A 19333-nucleotide genomic window follows, 5' to 3' on the forward strand; every position below is an offset into this window, starting at 1 on the left:
AAGGTCACCAGGAGTCTCATCAATGTAAAGGGGACAGCAGCCTTTTCAAAGGCATAGCTGCAGGAGCCATGGGCTGGGGATGCTGAGCTGCTTGCGGAATGACAGGGACCAGGGTCTGTGCTCTGTGGCCCTCCCTCAACCAGGTCAACCCTTGATCTTACATCATCTTGTTCATGAAAAAAGGACAAAGCTCTCCCTGCTCATCCTCAGCATGAAGAAGCCAAGTGACATGTCATGTCACTTTCTTAAACCTAAAGTATGTGAACTGCAAAGAGTTTCCATGTATTTCCATACATGTATTAAAACTAGCTGGCAGACTGTGGATTTAGATGTTCATTAAAAGGAAAGGGTTTGAACTGATTTTACTCTTCTAAAGAAACATTTGCGGATTACTCATTTTGAAAACATGTACATTGCCTTCAATTTAAGTGTATGAGAAGTAGCTATGAGACTTTGAAAATGCAGAGCTGAAACACGATGCCACGGACCACCCTGTCTCTCCTTAGGTTGCACATATCAGTTAACTGTACCAATAGGAAAAATACTTAGGCATTAGGATGCCGGAAAATCGCAGAAAATGTTTCTAACATCAAATAGCCGGAGACATGGCATGAGGTCAAAACTGAAGGTGGCTTCGGGACAAGTGCCAGGTCTACAGTGGAACTCAAGGACCAGAGGCAACTATTTAGCAAAGTGCTAAGTGGGCAACTAAACCAAATCTGACCCACATGAAGCGATATAAAGGGAACACATATAAAAAAAACCCAATGGTATCAAAGGGCTTACCAATTATATGTAAACTCAGTCCTATCTTTGGAACTTTGCTGTCAAATACAAAGTTAGCCCAAAAATGAGAGTTGGGTTTTTTGTTTTGTTTTTTGGTCTTTTGAGTACCAAGGGCAGGACTTGCTGTTCAGTGAAGAAATATGCCTTTAGCAGCAATCTAGGAAAGTTCATCTGTTTGGCCCTTGAGTTCACCCCTTAGCATCATCCTCCAAGGTGTTCTCTTCCAGGTTTGAGACACAGTCTAACCTCCCTATTTCACTGACAGACCCACACAAGGCAGAGCCACTTCCCCAGACCTGTGGCCATGCAGAGCTGAAGACAGATGTAGTGTCTCCTCTGCCTGATGCTGAAATCCAGAGTAACGGAATCTGGCCAGGGGACCTCAGTGAAAAAGCTGGCTCCAGAGAATACCAGAGGGACAAGTAAGACCAACCCACCAAGCCTGGGCCAAGCAATGCCTGTAAGTCGCCCAAAGCTAGCAGGAGGCCTTTCCTTACCCCAGGAATTGACAGCAATGTCCATTCTGGAGAGACAGGGTGAGGATGCATCCTGAGAAATCTGAATGCCAACATCTCAAACGTTCATTCCTTATGCAGAGCATCACTCTCAACTTTAGTGAGACCACTGCTAAGTCAACTCCATGGCCAGGCTTAGTGGTAGGAAACTAGCAGGCACCAAATATAAGATGGCAAACTGCAAGTGGGTATAAATCTGCACCTGGGGACCTTCAAACTCAGAAGGAAAAGATGACTCAACAACTAATCATAAGGCAGTGGCTCTTTACAGAGCTAGCCCAGGGCTCTTGGGTCAGAGTCCATCTCTGCCTGATGTCCTCTGTGTACCAGCAGAGGGCACTAACTCACGGACTCACTCTTCAAAAGCATATGGCATATCATTTAAATAGCAGGAACACTGAGAGCTAGATTTTGAATGAAGTGCTAAGTATGCAATTTTAACAGTGACTTTAAACAATCATCAGAAGTTTCACTGAATCCCACAAAACTTAAAGGTACTCACACACAACACACACACACACACACACAGGATCAGCACATGTAAACAGTAAGTCAATGTGATCTTCAGACTGATGAAGACATTTCAAAATGCATGAATAACTGCTCTTCCATGGCCCATGAGAGCTGTACCCTTGTCAGGCGCTTGCAGCTTCTTCCACATGCAAACAACAGGAGCACCAATCAAGAGAAATGAGTGGGTTTCTTAACTTGAGAAAACATTCTGTGATGAACTAGAAAGGAGATATTGCCCATAACAAAATTATAGTGCACTTTATTAAGCAGGATTAAAACATGATTTTGTTTATACTTCAACCCTTCAAGAATAAAGAGCATGTAGTTGTATTCACTATGCCCTGGGTTGCTGTTCTAAGCAAATTAAATTATTTAAAATACAACTTATCCCGAGAGGTTCTAAAATTCTATTTTAGTGAAAAAGAAAAGTTCAACCTTGCATTTCTTGACTGCAACCAAGAATTTTCCTTACATCTATACCCTCTACCAGGATTTATTCACCCACACAATTCTAAGTAGGGGTCTGTGAGCTCTGCCTCATTAACCACTTTCTGCAATTACATTCTCGCCTCAAAATTGACTCGTCTTACACTTCCACAGGAAGAAAAGGTTGCATTCAAAATAACTCAGTGACTTGTCTAGTGCAAACAGCACCACACTACCAAAGGCTTTAGTCTCTTGGTTTGCTGTATGGCACAGAAAGGTCTGGCCTTTGCTTTACTTAAAAAGAACTGAGTGTGGTTTGAGCACAGGTACTGGATACTTCCAAAGTGAAATAAAACTCAGGTAAATTGGTTCTTTGTCATGGTTTTAGTTGACTCCTCCTGTGTGTAATAAGTAAAGTTTACAATGAAATGAACAAAACCTGACAGATACTCTACACCTGGAGAAATTTTATTTCTGCAGACTATTCATCACAAGCCAATGCTATAGACAAACTCACCTTGAGAACGGCCCACTTCACAGGAGACTGTCCCCTTGGGTCTTTGTTCAAGAACAAAAACTCAAGGTTGGTAGGAGTAATATCGGGTACTGTGACCTCTGCCAATACACAAAAGGATAAAGAAGGCTTCTGGGTCAGGACTTCTGCTGTTACTCTCCACATCCGGCCATGCATGCTTAATAACTGCCCCTGGGTGCTCTGGGTGACATGTGAATATCACAGAGAGCACAGACTAAGCCAGTTTTGAGATTATTAAGTCCTAAATTCTCATGAGGCAGCTAAGCGTGTGTGGTCCATTGAGGGCTGAAATGTCCAAAGCCTCTTGTTAGCTCCATCCAGCTCCAAGTGTCCTAGTCAATGCCTGCTCACTCTAGACAGCATCTGGACTGGACCGAATGCAGTCAACGCCTTTCATCACCAAATCCTGAGGAGACGATTCAGGGTATCTACCTCATTTCTACCTTCTTGTGTGTTGAGTCTCTTCCCAGACTCTCCTCAGCAGTGGTGATGCTACAACATGTCAGGGAAGTGACTCACATCCCCCTGCCTATTGCTACTCAGGTGGCATGGATAACACAACAAAGTGGCTCAAAAATTCATAATCCCACAATCTTGGATGCTCTGGCTTCTTGTATCTTGCTGAACTAGCTGCAAAACAAAACTTCCTATTTATGTTATAATTTTGAAAGGTATACACAAATACATAAAGTACATAAACAGCAAGTCAAAGGAGAAGGCTGAGAAAGGACGCAACACCAGTGACCCACTAGTTCACTGAATAGCATTTATTGATATGCCAGGCCAGGCTGCCCTATGTGCTGGAGACAGAGGAGACAACACAGAGGCCCTGCTCTCATGGAGCTTCCATTCTTTTGGGAGGCAATAATCAACACAAACAGGTCATTGCTGGGTGAATGGGAAGTTTGCTGGGACAAAAAGAACACTAGAACCAGGGAACACATATTGCAGGCTACTCCCCAGAGGTAAGTGGCAGCTGTACTCTTTCAGTCACTCTGGATGAATCTATGTCATTTCTAGTAACATTCAACTATATAAACTTGGGGTTTAAAGTACAATTAATTCACTAATAGAACTGTCTTGAAGCAGATACAGAGCTGGCAGGATGGAAAGCTCTCCCTATGTGCTCTGCCAGCTTCCTCCCAATGTGTCAGCCCTCACGGCTCCAGCTCTGTGGGTCCCTCTTCTTGCTGCGCCCATGAACAAGTGTGTGGTGAGAGCCTGAAATAAACAGGTGTAAAATGGGTCAAGACCGTCGCTTCTATTTCTGTTTTTAACTGAAGAAAATGTGCCCCACTTCCAGAGGCAGAAAGAGAAAACATGTGGATAAAGGACAACTACAATGTATTTTAAACACACTTATGAATGTGTATTTGTACATGTGTCTACCCCACACATAACCTATTTCTCTAAGATAATTCAAAATTGGGTCCTGTTTAAATGTCTTTTTGGCAATGTTACAGTATAACTTTTATTAGGCTCTATCTTTGAGAGGAAGAACTAACTGTTTTAAAGAGTCAAATTAAAAATTGAAAGCACAAAGATGATCAAGGTCCAAGCTCAATTAACACTAATTTTACAATCTTTTTTTTTTTACTTACTCCGCATATTCAACATACTCCTTCAGTTTTTGTTTTTTTCTGACATGGCATCCCAGGGGAGCCATTAGGTACAATCAGTTCTCTAATTCGGATTAATGTGTCTAAGTACATATTGATAGAACAGACAATACTTGGAGAGGCTGCCTTGCTGGAGTCTGTCTGTGGCACAAAGCACTGAGAAGGCTGCCTCAACTCCAGCACTTCTAACTGGTCACCACAGGCCAGTTTCCCAGGTTAGAAAAGTAAGAGTACTTCAAAGGGATGCTGAGGGCTGTAAGTCAAGGACACTTCCTAATCAATATAAGATCTTAACAAGCTGCTAGTGACTTCCATCAAGGCCCTGAAACTTCCCCAAAGGACAAAGTTGCAGAAGGGAAGCTTCAGAAGTCTCTACCTCCCTCTCTCAGGAGCTGCAGTGGGCAGGAGGAGGGGCAGGCGGGCAGCAGGACCACTTGGCTTACAAGTCACACAGGGGAGTGGAAGTTGCCGGACTACCTCCCAGCCCTCAGATTAGCACAATGCAAATGGGACTGTAGTTCAGGGTTTGAGGGGGAGTAAAAGGCCCAGAGCACCAGGCTATGCTCAGCACTTCATAGGTCTAGAGTGTGACAGCAATAGGTTACATTGTAAAGAGGATCTGTGGCCTTCTGCAGGTCTGTCTGCAGTCCTCATGACCTATTTCCCCAGGTGTTATTGTACTAAATTAGCAATTTGAGGTTTCAGGATAAATTGAAGATTTCAACACAAATCACATGTCATAAATTGTGGACATCTCTGGAATCAGACAGCAGCTTCTGACTTGTTTCCATTGCTCTCTGCACCTTTGCTTTCTGCTACCAAAATTTTAAGACCTGCATAAACAAAAACAGCATTTATTCTTCTCTTCTCCAAACAGTTAAGTTTACCCTTTTAACCTGAGTGTACCTTACCCCACCAGCACTTCTTCTCCCGCCACCCACCCTGATTCATTCACTCACACCACATGCTAGTGCGAGGATGGACTCTAGGCATCGAAATAAGGAGGCCTAGCACCAGCCCCCAGAGAGCTCCTAACTCAATCGTGAAAGAGATTGTGACAATACACTGTGCCAAGGGCTCTCACATAGACACAGGGGTGCCACACCTGTGAGAACAGTGAACTGGAGTCAACTGTACTGAACAAAGCCCAAGAAAAGGGTTTATGAGAAGGGAATCCCAGCTGGAGTCTGAGGAGGTGGCTGCTCTTGGTACCCACGCCCTTCTCCTCAGATGCTCTCAATAGGATAAGGCGTCTGAGAAAGCTTACATAGGAATAAATTTCATTGTTTGTAAAACAAGGTTCTTGAGCTCCGAGCCCCCCCCCCCCCCCCCCCCCCCCCCGCTTTTAAATGCAAGAATACATTTAGGGGGAAAAGAAGAAAGGAAAAAAAAAGTTCTCAACTGACAGCCTGGGCTCTGACAGGCTACAGACCAGTTGGAGCCCTCCACTTTTGATACCAGTTGTTATTTAAAAAAAAAAAAAAAAAAAAAAAAAAACCACAACACACAGGGCTCAAAATGGGCTCTTTATAAATACCTATGCTCAGATGATCTTGACAGGAATTCCTGGTTAATCTTACTACTGTAGAGAAAAAACAAAAGGGACCCTAAAGTAAACTTAGGGCACCATCCAGCTTTCTCTTGGGACTCGGACTAAGTTTGCATTAATAATCTGCATGAAAAGAGAGAATGGCAGAAGTGAGCCAGTGTTCCTCTCTACCCCTGCAAACTACCTTACCTTTCCCCAGTCTTTAAGGCTAAAAAATAAGTTTCTAGATTGAATTGAGTTTTATTAATCTTCAAAGATTCAATATGGTCAAAGCCAGCATACATATCTACAAACACTCGTCTGTGCATGAGCAGATATGAACTATATATAGTTAAGCTGCATGGCAATCGCTGGCTTGGGCTTTGTCAAGGGGACCAGGGAGGGCAGGAGAGTGTGCACACTGCTGTCTGTATCACACAGAAATGCCCTGAAGCTACTCAAAGTCGGCTTCTGTGGGGATTCAAACACCTTCAAGATTGTTGAGCTAAGTATTACTAACAGAATCTGAAGGATTTGAGGATTACGCCAAAATAAAGATCAGCATCTAAAGATACATGGAAATAAAGACAAGAACTGTCTGAAACATTCACAGGGGCAACACCTTTATTAGCTACTCCTTGCCTGAATGAAAGGAGACAGAGGGCATCAGAACGCTGCCATGTGAGGAAGATCCTACAGAAACGATGGCCTATGCTTCTAGAATTACTGAGAACTCCTGCTCCAACCCTGGACTTTAGTGAGGAAGAGCAGCCCTTAGATCTAAATGCTCACACTCACCCCACGGCAGCTTAAAAAGGACCACTAAAACACCTGGCTCTAGAGCCTCACAACCTGGAAGAAGCTAATATATTCAGCCACCCAGCCAGCTCTTCATGAACCCAGGTTTCTCTGTCCCTTGAAGCTGGACTGCACTTCATGGTCATCTGCAGAGCTTCGCTGACCAGTGTGGTGGCCATGAACTTCCTGGGCACCTGAAATGTGACCCTACTGGAGTAAGGTGTGCACGAAGTACACAATACACACCAACTTCAAAGACTGTACCCCAAACAGCACTGTATCCTGACAACCTTTGTGGTACATGTTCATGTATGTTCACAATATACCAGGTGAAAGAGTGCAATCTAGTAAGGCTCATTTCATTCTGACCTTTCAAAACCAGCTCCCTTGCCACTGCTGCTAGACAGTCTGCCCTAGGTCTACGTGGGTACAATCACCCCTCCAGAGTTCCAGCTTCAAGCACTTCCACTCTGAGTACCACCTAACTCCAGCAATCCCAGGCTCCTACTTCTTAATTCCTGAACCAAGAATTCCTTTTCGGCTCTCTGCCTGGCACACCTCACATAGTCCATGGCCATGTGAGCTCTTTATACACCATTCTGCTCCTTCACTGAACTAACTCACTGACAACAGCCAGTCCTACTCCAGTCCTGGCCTGGCCTGTACGTGGCTCCTGAAAACAGAACTCTAACTTTCTAGCCTCTTACTTTCATCCAAAGCTGCTGGTACTGGAGTTTCCCTCCAGCTCTTGACGAGCCACACAAGCTCCACTGCCACCAGTGACTCCCTAGTGGCGTCCTGCTTGATGCTTAGCAGAATCTGACAGGTGAGCACACTGCTTCTAAGGCCTGTCCCCTTGGGTGCCTTCTCCACTTGCTTCTCCACTCTCCCTCCTTCTCCTTAACACTGGGTGGCCCTGGGCTCCATGCTCAGACCTCTCCACCCATGTTTTCTCCCTGTAGGACTCCCCTCTCTACGGTCTCATCATTTCTGGGCAATATTAAAATGCTAATACTGCTCCCATGTCTAGCTCTAGCCTAGGCCTCTCCGAGTTAGACTGACACATGACTTTGTATCCAACACCTACAGCAGACATCTTAAAGGCCAATGTGTCCAAAAACACAACCCGGGTGCTCTCCTTCCTCCCCTCCCTAGCCTGCCATTCCCATAGTTTTTCCAGTTCAGGGAACCAGATTCTTCCGGTTTCTCTGTGCCCAGCAATGATATCAACCTCATGAGAATCCCATGTATCAGCGCTTGCTGAAAAACACCCCACACCCAATCACTCCTGACGACATCTGTCTAAACCACTTTCAGCTCTTGCCTTATTAGGCTGCCTGCTTCCACCCTGTCTCCTTAAGCCAGCAAATAGTGGTGCTTTCCAGAAAGGGCCCAAGGCAGCTACATGGTCTGCTGGACTGGACTACACAACTCAAAGATAGCCTCAGACAGTCCTTCATGAGAGATGTTCTGCTACTCACTGTGTGGTTGAGAAGAATGAAGAACTAATGGGGTTCTCTTCCAACAGAACTACAACCAGATGCTAACCTGAATCGTAATGTGCAAGATTATCACTCATGTTCTTCATCCCATTATTAACAAATGTAAACAGTTGGCTAGGCGGTGCTGACACATGCCTTTAATCCTAGCACTCGGGAGGCAGAGCCAGATGGATCTCTGCGAAGTTCAAGGCCAGCCTGGGCTACAGAGTGAGTTCTAGGAAAGGGGCAAAGCTACACAAAGAAACCCTTCTTGAAAAAAAAACAAAACAAACAAACAAAAAAAGTAAACAGCATTCCAAGCACGCTGTCTATATCAAAACGATCAGTAGTAGGATACTATATGTGGACCCTGCCCTAAACTCTGGAGAGAGAGAGATGGACAGATAGAGAGAGGGGTATGCTTGTGCAGATGGAAGCAGAGGTAGGCACTAGGTGTCCACTTTGGTTGCTCACCACCCTGTTTTTTGAAACAGGATCTCTCACTAAACCTGGAGCTCACTTTTCCAGCTATATCGCCTGGCCCATGTGCTCTAGGGATCTGCCCATCTACCACTTCCCTGGCACTGGAATTACAGAGAATCTGGATTCATCAAGTTTTTTACCCAGTGGGCCATCTCCCAAGACCTTGAAGAGTCCTTTGTGTGTGTGTGTGTGTGTGTGTGTGTGTGTGTGTGTGTGTGTGTGTGTATCCCCTCATTTAGCAAAATCAAGAGGCCTTAGCCAGGTATGGTGCTACATACTTGTAATCCCAGGATTTGGGAGGCTGAGGCAAGAGAATAGAGCATTTGAGGCCTGACTGGGACTATCCAATAAGTTGCAGGATAGCCTACACTATATAGGTGAGACTCTGTCTTAAAAAATAGAAAAGCTTTACCTGTGACCTACGAAAACCTTCCAAGATGCTACTACTGGTCCCTGCCCTGCCCTACCCTGCCTGTGGTTCTGGCTCTCTCTAGACAGCAGCAGCCTCTACCTGTCCTTCCAGCTCTCCTCTCTGTTCCAGCCCTGCACATATCGTGGGGCCTCTGCTTTAGGCTGTCCTACCTGCTTGGGATATTTTCACTCCAGATATCTCCATGGCTCACTATGCCACATCTTTCCCATCACCGAAAGGGAGATACCTGCTCAAGTCACACCTGAAAAGAGTGTGTACAAGAGGACTCTTTGACCCTGGGGTCACCTGACAAAGCTCACCTCACTGGATCAACCTGTTACCACCAATTATTAGAAATAAGCAGGTCAGGCAGCTTCATTAACACAAAATCTGGAGTAAGAAAGGCTAGGATGGAATGCCAACAGTACAGATTACTCAAGTGAGGTGAAGCAAGCGAACTCTGTGGTACCCTGGTCTCCTCATCTGTGGATCTGGGAACAAAGTGGGATATACTATCCTGCAGTCTGGGGTCAGGGGGTGTCTGTGAGATAATACATGGACTGTCTGTCACATATAAACCCTCAAGTTACTGGCTCTTGGTTTTTGTTCCTTGTTGTTCTTTCCCAACCAGCAAAGGATTTCAAGAGGAAGGCTGTGCTTGTTTACTGCTTCATTCCAAGCATGGAGACAGCCACATACTAGATATCTGATAGCAGTTTAAAGGAACAAAGGAATAAATAGTAGACATTAGTCACTTTGGAGGTAGGGCACAAAAGTTTTTTCCCATCTACTCCAGAAAGAGTAGGTACTGGGCTTGGTACTTGGTTCTTGCTTGTAATCCTAACTAACACTCAGGAGGCTAGAGCGGATGCATGGGTACGAGTATAAGATCAGCCCAGACTACAGAGTGAAACTGTCCACCCTCTTAAAAAAAGAGAGAGAGAGAGAGAGAGAGAGAGAGAGAGAGAGAGAGAGAGAGAGAGAGAAAGAGAAAGAAAGAAAGAAAGAAAGAAAGAAAGAAAGAAAGAAAGAAAGAAAGAAAGAAAGAAAGAAAGAAAGAAAGAAAGAAAGAAAGAAAGAAAGAAAGAAAGAAAGGAAGAAAGAAAGAAAGAACGCACACCATTCGACCATTCGGGGTAGTTTTTGTAGATGCTGTGCCTTCCTGAATAAATAGTCTCTTCGCTCTACCTGAAGCAAGTCACATGTACCACTTTCTGAGCAAAAAGAGTTTAATTGTACAAGCTAGAAGTCTCCTACAATCTCAGACTATTTTCTCAAAAGTTACCAAAAAACAAAACAAAACAAAAACAAAAACAAACAAAAAAAACCTCAGGTCACAAAACAAATGACAGAAAAAAAAATAGATTTCATTCTATCAGGTCCAAATTTCCTTACTGGAATCACTAGCACTACACTGCATTTAAATCACATGGCATTTTCTGGATCCCACCATGAAAGACTATTCAAAGCACTTTCCCCAAACTAAGATCAGAACAGCTCACCAAATACTGAAGTCTCCCAAGCCCAAGCAGAGGTAGATGCCTTTCTAAGCAGTCCTGAAACAAAGACTGCTCAAAGGACGTACCAGGTCCCTTGAGTCTGGCCTATCTCACACCTATACATGTGTATTCCTCCCAGACTAACTGAGCCTGGATTTACAGACAGTATTGATAGGTTAAATTAGTTCCAAGATCTACTATCCTGTAATAATACAGCCTCTTTCCAGAGAAAGATTGGTTGCCTTTAAAACCCATAGAGAAGGAATGGCGAAATGGAAGTGACTCAGTGCTCAGCAAAGGAGGCAGGATTTGGCTCCTAACCTCTGAACTAACTGCTCCCCTGTGAAATACAAGGGTGTCTTCAGGACTGTTCTGCTGAACAGAGCAAACGAAGCATCAGTACAATGTTGCAGAACTGCTGCCACACCTGCCCTGAATGCCTTCAACCCTGTGTGCCAGACCAAGTTCAACTTGAGAGCAGAGGCCCAGGAGGTCACAGTGAGAGAGATGCCATGCACCCCATGCACCCACGGCCTGACTGTTTCCCTATACTGCTCTGGCTTCCTGAAGATGGTGATGGGAGTAGAAAAAGTGACTGGAGGTCATTGGGAGGTCCTGAAAAGTAGTAAGGTCTAGAGAGGTCCTTTCTGTTAGCTTTTGTGGTTGTTGTGTTTTTTAAATTCTGCACTGGATTGACCATTAAAGTCACCACAACATAGCCGAGGACTACTGTGAGGCAGGCAGGTACAAGTCACATCTCAATTCTGCACTGCTTTACAGTGGCAACAACTGAAGCATCAGGATGCTGCTGCTCTACTTTCAACTGTATTTAGCTGATGATCCTAAATAACACTCTGTCAGCTTTTGTAACCCAGCACAAAACCACACATCTTGTGAGCTACCAGCTGGGCTGTGGTAATGCCCTTGACTTGAAGCTTAAAAGCTTTGGTCAGGAGTACCTTTGATGTATTGTCTTTCCGTATCAGACTGCAAGGATGACCCCCAGATGTGTCATCACATAGAGTGCTACCAAAATTAGATTATGGCCAGCTAGTGAAACTGCCTCTCCCCTCTGGACCACTATGGAGGCTGCTGCTCTTGCCTTTGTCTGCAAGATCGAGAAGACACAGCTCTTAGGCTTACAGGATGCAGGGATAAGAACCATCTGCCTGGTCTGGTATTTCTTTAATTAAAACTTTAATTACAGATATATCTCTGCACAGATACATGCAGTCTTTCAGCTCCTGCTCTTAATTACCTGAGCTAATGGGAAATGAAGAGTTAGCATTCGCTGAGTGTCTACTACGTACAAGACATGTGCCAGAGGCCTGAGGGGAACCAGTGCCCAGCGGGGGAGACCCAGAGACAGACCTGGGCCATGAAGTCCACCTGTTCCTCGCCCTATCCTCTTGGCACTATCTCTGGAAAGATAAAGGATTAAGAAATAGAATCAGCACAGAAGCCAGGAAAAAGATCGAAGTGAAGGCTGAGCCACTTCCATGGGACCATGGCCATCATTTCATGGCAGAATGAGTAAATGGGGACTAGAACTACAGGGTGCTGCTTCCATGACATCCTGCCTAGCAGCAATTCTGATGCCATCTTCATCAACTTCCCTTTGGCTTGGACAGACCTTTGTGGAGAATGACAGAGCACTTCCCACACCCCCACTGTGTGTATCCTACTCTCCAGAGAAGCCACAAAGAGCAAAGGTCATCAGAAGGACCTCAAAGGCCACCAGGTGGCACCCAGGCCAAACTGCACAGATTTGGAGACTCAGAGTCGCCTGACTGCACACTGAGGCCTCTACGTCCTCAGAGTCACCCTAACCTTATACAGCACTCACTCTTGTGGAGGAGAAGCAGAAGACTACTCTAACAGCCCCACCAACACTGCTGGAGGAAGATAGTTAAGGGCAAGCGTCTGTACTACCATGTTTGCTGTTCCACCCTTACACAGGACATGTGACAGGCAGCAGATCTGAAGCCTTTCCCTCTCAGGAGCAGATTGCCCATGACCAAAATCAAGGGGTTCAACACAGTGACCACCCACCATACAGTTTAAAAGCTTACACAGCAGCCATGAAGAGGCCCAAGGCAAAAAACCTCTCCAAGACAACCCCAGCCTGTCCTAGTGCCTAACCTGCACTGCTTGGTGATTTAAACCCTGGCATTTCTTGGCCTACTGAAGCCCATGTGGCAAAATTACTTAAATCCTTGAGATGAACCAAATCAGGACAGGTAGTCACAAACAAAGCCTAACAATGTTCAGGCTAATGAAGGATGGCACCTACTCCAAAACAGATATCAAGACAAATTTTAAAAGCCCATCTGAACAGCTACTATGTGCGAGGCCCCTTGAAGATTTGTAAGCATATTACACTGTGATGACAGATACACTGTGAACATCAGGGTTGGGGGTGGTGTCAGAGCTATAGAGGAAGGGAAAAAAAGGAAAACTAAATGCACAAGAGACAGAGGAAAGAAGGTGACAGACTGAGAAATCAAGAAAGGCCCTGTGTACTTAGTTCTAACTGTCTGATACAACCCAGCAGCTGGAAGAATGATCTCAATGAGTACTGTCTAGCCCAAGCTGTCCTGTAGGCATGTCCCTCAGCGATTGTCTGGATTGCCTTAAATGATATGGAAAGACCCAGCCTCCAAGTGGGCAGCTCCATTCCCTGATTTTTTTTTTTTTTTTGAGTATAGAAAGTTAGCTTAAGTACATATGTGTTTGTGGTTCTCTGCTCCAGTGAGGATATGATGTGATCAGCTGTCTCAAGCTCTGCTGTGACTTCCCCACAGTGATGAACTATAACTGGGAATTTTGAGCTAAAATAAACCCTTTCTCCCTCTAAGTTGCATTCTGTCAGTTTTCTGTTCTTCAATTACAGCAACAGAAATAGAACAAAATCCCTCTACTTCCTGAACCTCATAAGGGAAGCACAAGCCTGGCTTTTGTGACGGCTGATTCTCACTCAGGATGGCTGTGTAGAGCAGCGGCTGGGCTTGTAGGTACTGGTTAGTGGTGGATGTAGCAGTCAGCCCGGAGAGACCCCTTCAGTTTGCAGTGTAACCTGCTCTGGAAGTAACAGCTCTGACCCACACATACCCCAGAGAGACACATTTCTATGTGTACAAATGATTTACCTGCTTTTTTTCTTGTTTATAAAATAAACTTCCAGGATTTCTGAACCCTGTTGATCAATGGTTCTCAGCTAGTAAAAGAACAGAAACATGGAGTTGGCCAGTGATGCAAATTTTTAACCAACTATGCAAGGGGCTCCCTATCCAGAGCCAGGACTAAAGAAGCCACTGTTATCAGTCACTTCTTACTAAGCTGAGTACTGTTACATCTCTGTCTGATGACTGAGGGAAGAGAATGCATGCAGCTGATTCCTGAAGTCAAATGGCAGAACTGTCTTGCATAAGGCAGTGTCAGTGAAACCTAGTCTCAAGTGCAAGACCTACAGCATAATGAAGGGTGAGCCTGGAGAGTCTATTAAACCTACCTGAGCATCAGTGTGCTCATGCAGGTTTCCCCACCTCCTGGGTAAATATGGATAATTAAAATGTGTAAAAAGCACTGGGAAGAACACCTGATACATATCCTCATACACATGGTGACAGTGAGGTCATTTCCCCTTTACTGAAGAGGACACTGAAGCCTCCTGCAGCTGAGGGAAACACTAGGCAGCTCAACACCTTGACTCCCTGAAAGCTAGCTGCAGGGTTTTACCAGAGTAGCATGAAGGGTGAATCCAGCTAAAGAGGCAAGCGGTGATGTTCTTTCTTCAGTCTCTTTCCTTTTGCCTCCAAAGTCAAAACTAGGTAAACAAATAAACCTTTAAAAAATGCACCAAAAAAAAAAAAAAAAAAAAAAACCCAGCAGCAGGTGAGGCAGCTCCTGGTGGCTGGACTTTCTCACTGTAAGACTAGGAGGCCGCGTAGCTCTGCCCGGAGTTTGCATCTGCTGCAGATGTCTTACTTACCACATGCTCTGTAGATCCTCTCTAGGCATCCAAGGGTCTCTAAGTCAGTGCTAAAAGATTGAGGCAGGAAGGGCTAGAGTTCACTTTGCTTGAGGTGCATGCACTACTCATGGTATGCAGCTCTGGCCACACTGCACTTAGTGCTGCTCTACAGACCTCACACACAGCGACTTGCTAGGACTCACCATGATCCTGTGAGTGGGTGCTATTACTGACACCCCACTTAAAGAGGAAGCAAACTCGGGAATAGGGCAGCTAGGTAATGTGCTGCAGTCAGTACACTTGCAAGAGACCAAGGTGGGATTCGAACCTCAGCAGCCTGGCTCCACAGCCATGGTCCTGGCTTCACCACGGGGTTCACTACCACTGCCTCTTGGCACAGCCATAGGATGAGGTTCAGTTTCAAAAGCACCTTTCTTCTGAGTTCTCAGTGTGTTTCATTTATCCTCCCAACAACCCTAAAAAAGCAAGTAGGAGACATACAGCATCTGTATTTCACACACATTACAATGGAAGCAGCAAGAACACGGCTAACAAACTCCTACCTGGACAACCAAACACCTGTCTTCTGAAGCCTCTGTTTGAGTTCTTTAGTTTGGGCTAACATCCTTAACAGGTGCTGACAGCACGTCCAGACCTGAGTAGTCCAGAACAGACTTTCTCACACTCGGGTAAGATCCCCTCAGTGAATCACAATTACAAAAGCAGTATCTGTGGGGCTTACAGCTTAGTACAAGTCCTAAATTCTAACGAAAAACTATTTTGTTCATCAAAAATAAGTAGTCAATGTATTCAGCTACTAGCTCTCTGAAGAAAAAAAAAAGGTTATCTTAAAAATGTACTAAGCAGACAGCTTTAAGGAAAAATCTAATGAAAACATTTCACTTCTGCATCTACTAATGTGTCCTAGGCTCCTACTAAATTTATGAATAAAATACTGGACCCTAGAGAGCCAACTCTGTCAACAGGGAGCTTGGGTCTCCCTCAGGTGCCATCAGGCAGCTGAGAGGAAAGGAGGTGACAGTCACCATCTCCTGCCATCTGAGAGTCCGTGAACTCTTACGCCAAGTGCCATTCCTCTACATGGCACCCAAAAAACAAAGGACACAACTAGAATGGAGGAGAAAATACTCTTGCACAACTGTGCAATGCATATGATAATTACTTTTTAAATCACCTGAACAGTCAAGGTTCAGCCTCCAACTCCCAGGACAGGTACAGTCACAGGGGCTTCATAATCACAGGAGTCTTTATCTATTTCTATTTCTCAACTCTGGTGCTCTGCAATTCCATGACAAGATACCCAGTAGGCCAGAGGCAGCTTTGCAATCATGTGGGTGTACTAGGCAAAAACAAGCTTGGAAGCTCCCGGGAGTGCAGGAGTTCTGGTCACCAATGAGCAGCTCCTTGTACTCTGATTCTAATGAATGATATAAACTTTCACAGATATCAACAAAGACTGGAAAGAACTTACATCTATGTCAGTGTTCACCTAGAAGTTTTGGCTGTATGCAGTTGAAATATCACCATTAAACATTAGAGAATAAAATAACGAGACACTAAAAATAATCTGTGCTTCACTGGGTCATGCTAAGAAATTACATGTGATGGGGGGGATATTTTATTAGTTCAAAGGATTAAATATGGTTCTGGATTTTGTTCTGCTTTAAGATAAATTTTAAAAAATATATACTAATTTGAAAGAAAAAAAAAAAACTGTAAGAGCCAACAGCATAAATTAACCTGGTACAGAGTCCACCAAAGCTGACCAGATTTCAGCAAAAACAAAAACATTGTGGATAATGTAAACCGTTGCTTTCTCTTATGTTTAAAAGAAGTAGATTATAAAGGATGGGAAAAAATGAAATTTGATGAGATAACCGTATTCTTCAGGCCTTTTAATGAAATAAAACATTTAACCTTTTTCTCTCAGTAAAACTTAAGAACACAAAATATAATCTGAGGATGCAAAATATGGCATTTAAGAAACTAACAGATTTAAATTGCTGCTATTTTTTGAGGGGGAAGGCAGCAACAAAGCTATGTAGTAGATGTGAAGAAGGGTGTGGGTAAAGATAGATGTGAGCATGAGTGTGTATGGAAGAGGGGTGGAATGGGAAGGGAGACTTCAGGCAGCCTGGGTCTGTATGTGTGAGTTACATGTAAACATCAGTCAATTCATAGTTTTTGCAAAATATGGACATAAAAGGAAATACCCTACATGGGGAAATGCACTCATTAAACTTAAATTTTAAAAGGATGAAAACACAGATTACACTTTATTCTTAAAAACCAAAATGAATTTCAATACAGAAAATGAAGACAGCATTTTGCAACTTTATCACTCAAAGGAGAATCTCTACTTGAGGAAATCAGTGTGCTGCACTTGGAGAGATGAAATGTTACAGCTTGTACACCAAAATTAAAAAATGAAATTAAATTAAAAAATGAAATGGTTACCAAGGTAATGCAGGTCAGGGGATCAAAGGTGAAGGGTCACACATTATTAAAAAGAAATCCAAAAGGGCGGCTGCATCATGATCTCTGCAAAACAAAGGAGCTCCAGTAAGTACAACTAGCATCTCCCAGAATCAACAATCAAGCTCTTGACGCTCTCCCTGCAACTGAACAGTCTTCCCTGATTCCATGGAGAGCCATTTTTATTCAGGTACAAAATCAAATTTTAATCATCGTTACCAACCAAAAAAATTACAAATATTTAACCAATCATATTAAAACCTCCAATATTTCCAATTGAATGTGGCTGGGAAGTGCTGGCATTTCGTTTCAGTTGGAATCCACACCCTGTTTTCTGGAAATGACAGTGTTTGATAAGTTGCCAACATATCAAGAATCTAATTTGGTCACAGCATGGTGAGTTGGTTTTTTTTTTTCCTCCCTTCTCCTTAAGGAATGAGTTCCAAAATTGAGTTTTTGCAAATTTCTTTCATTTGAAGTAGCTGCATAAAATTTCCATTATTGGAACATTTAGTATAACAATGTTCTAGAAGACAGCAATAAAGTGATACATGATAAAATAAACTGTGTAACTATACCTATTAAGTCTGTTCTCACATTCAACTTTCACTGCACAAGGGAAAGGACATTTTAAGCAGAGTAACAACTTGCTATCTCTACTGGAATCACACAGTTAACAGGAGCCTGACATGAGGAAGAACGAGGGAGGAAAGAGGTATCTGACAGGCTTCATTTCCAACCAATGTTACACTTTCTCACTTTCATTAACGAACTAATTTGTGTTCCTACAAAGAACAGGAGGGCCAAGGCTTTGGTTGAAATGTAACTACCACCCAGGTGGTGGCACTCACCGACAGTAACAACAACAAGCAAACAGTGACTGTAAATGCTTATTCCCTGGTCAACAACCAGCACAGAAGGACAATTGTCCTTACTGTCTTTAGTCTGAAAACTAATCCTGAGCAGGTTGTTTCCTGATTCAGGATTCCAGGCTCCTTATGCTGAACAGGCAGCGTCTAAGAAGCCCTGTGCACAGTGGCCTGCTGCCTCACCTGAGGCAAGAGAAGCTGGAGGAGGGAACTGGGTTTGATTACCATCTTAGACCTCTTCCATCCTACCACCTTAGTTTCATGCTGCCATATCAAACACTTGAGTTAACCTTGTTAAAAATCACATCCCCATATACTTATATATTAAGATATAGACAACTGTCCAGAAGGATTTATTAAAACGAATAAGATATTCCTTCTAGTGGTTTATGGCAATCCATAAATAAAATAATTCTATGAATGCCAGCTTTTGCTCCCTCTGATTAGGTTTTGTTAAAATAACTGCAGATCATCATGCACTGGATTGAGTGTGTTAGTGCTTAAGGCCACATCTCTAAAGTCATGGCTTTCCATTCAGTTGCACAGCTATGAAAAGTAAACTAACATTTCGTTTTTGGAACCCTCATCTCACACAGTCTGGCACATACATATTTGCTGCTGGGAGGCATGCAGGCAATGTTGAACACTGCAGAAGGAATCAATACCCCATCAAAACAATGCGTACGGTGCTTTAGTAGCATCATTACTGAGACCATTTCAGCGTGTTTATAACGAAAGACAAGACGCCAGCAGTGTAACATTAACTTGAGTTTTGTTTTCCTAGAGTATTTTATTTTAAAAAGAAGCACCAGACCTGTCCAGATCAAGAAATACACACACACACACACACACACACACACACACACACACACACACACACACACCATGCCCACTACCAAACATATATTCATAATCTCTTCTTAATGACAAGATGATTTCTAGATGCTTTTAAAAAGTCTTCTAAATCATTCTTAAAATTCCATAGCTTACAGAAACAGTTCCTCAAATTTCTGCCAATTCATCAGTCCTGCCAGAAGTGTTAGGCATAAACTACCTAATGCAACCTCCAAGTTCTCAGCTGCTCCCTAGCACGTCCTGCTCTTCCATGGAAGTGGATTCATACTCCCTGCCTAAACACATGGCAGTTCTGACAGACAGTCTTTGAATGTAACTGTACCCATGGTAATGACAATCCAGCTGATTTTTAAAATAACAATCTATTAAGAATTTTAGCAGCCGGGCGTTGGTGGCGCACGCCTTTAATCCCAGCACTCGGGAGGCAGAGCCAGGCGGATCTCTGTGAGTTCGAGGCCAGCCTGGGCTACCAAGTGAGCTCCAGGAAAGGCACAAAGCTACACAGAGAAACCCTGTCTCGAAAAACTAAAAAGAATATTAGCCAG

The 19333-nt window shown here is 43.8% G+C and overlaps 1 protein-coding gene across 20 annotated transcripts in view; it reads right to left on the reverse strand.

Annotated features, from left to right (window-relative positions):
- Camta1 (calmodulin binding transcription activator 1) overlaps positions 1 to 19333 on the reverse strand; it is an 862623-nt gene that overhangs the window by 752412 nt on the left and 90878 nt on the right. Inside the window, exons 4-8 of one of the 20 annotated variants that reach the window (XR_013049496.1) lie at positions 17047 to 17130; positions 14897 to 15044; positions 13745 to 13812; positions 5932 to 5976; positions 3528 to 5227 (exon numbers count right to left, since the gene is read on the reverse strand). The exons of 12 other annotated variants lie outside the window; for them this stretch is intronic. Coding sequence is in view for 1 of the 8 variants with exons in the window: in XM_076565719.1 (XP_076421834.1) it covers positions 5210 to 5227 (18 nt within the window). In the remaining 7 variants the exon portion in view is untranslated. Of the gene's footprint in view, positions 1 to 3527; positions 5228 to 5931; positions 5977 to 13744; positions 13813 to 14771; positions 15045 to 17046; positions 17131 to 19333 lie in introns of those variants that run through there. 7 more of the 20 variants (XR_013049499.1, XR_013049495.1, XR_013049500.1 and 4 more) reach the window with 7 other exon arrangements.

Source organism: Peromyscus maniculatus, chromosome 2, assembly GCF_049852395.1.
Source record: "Peromyscus maniculatus bairdii isolate BWxNUB_F1_BW_parent chromosome 2, HU_Pman_BW_mat_3.1, whole genome shotgun sequence".
Taxonomy (NCBI): domain Eukaryota; kingdom Metazoa; phylum Chordata; class Mammalia; order Rodentia; family Cricetidae; genus Peromyscus; species Peromyscus maniculatus.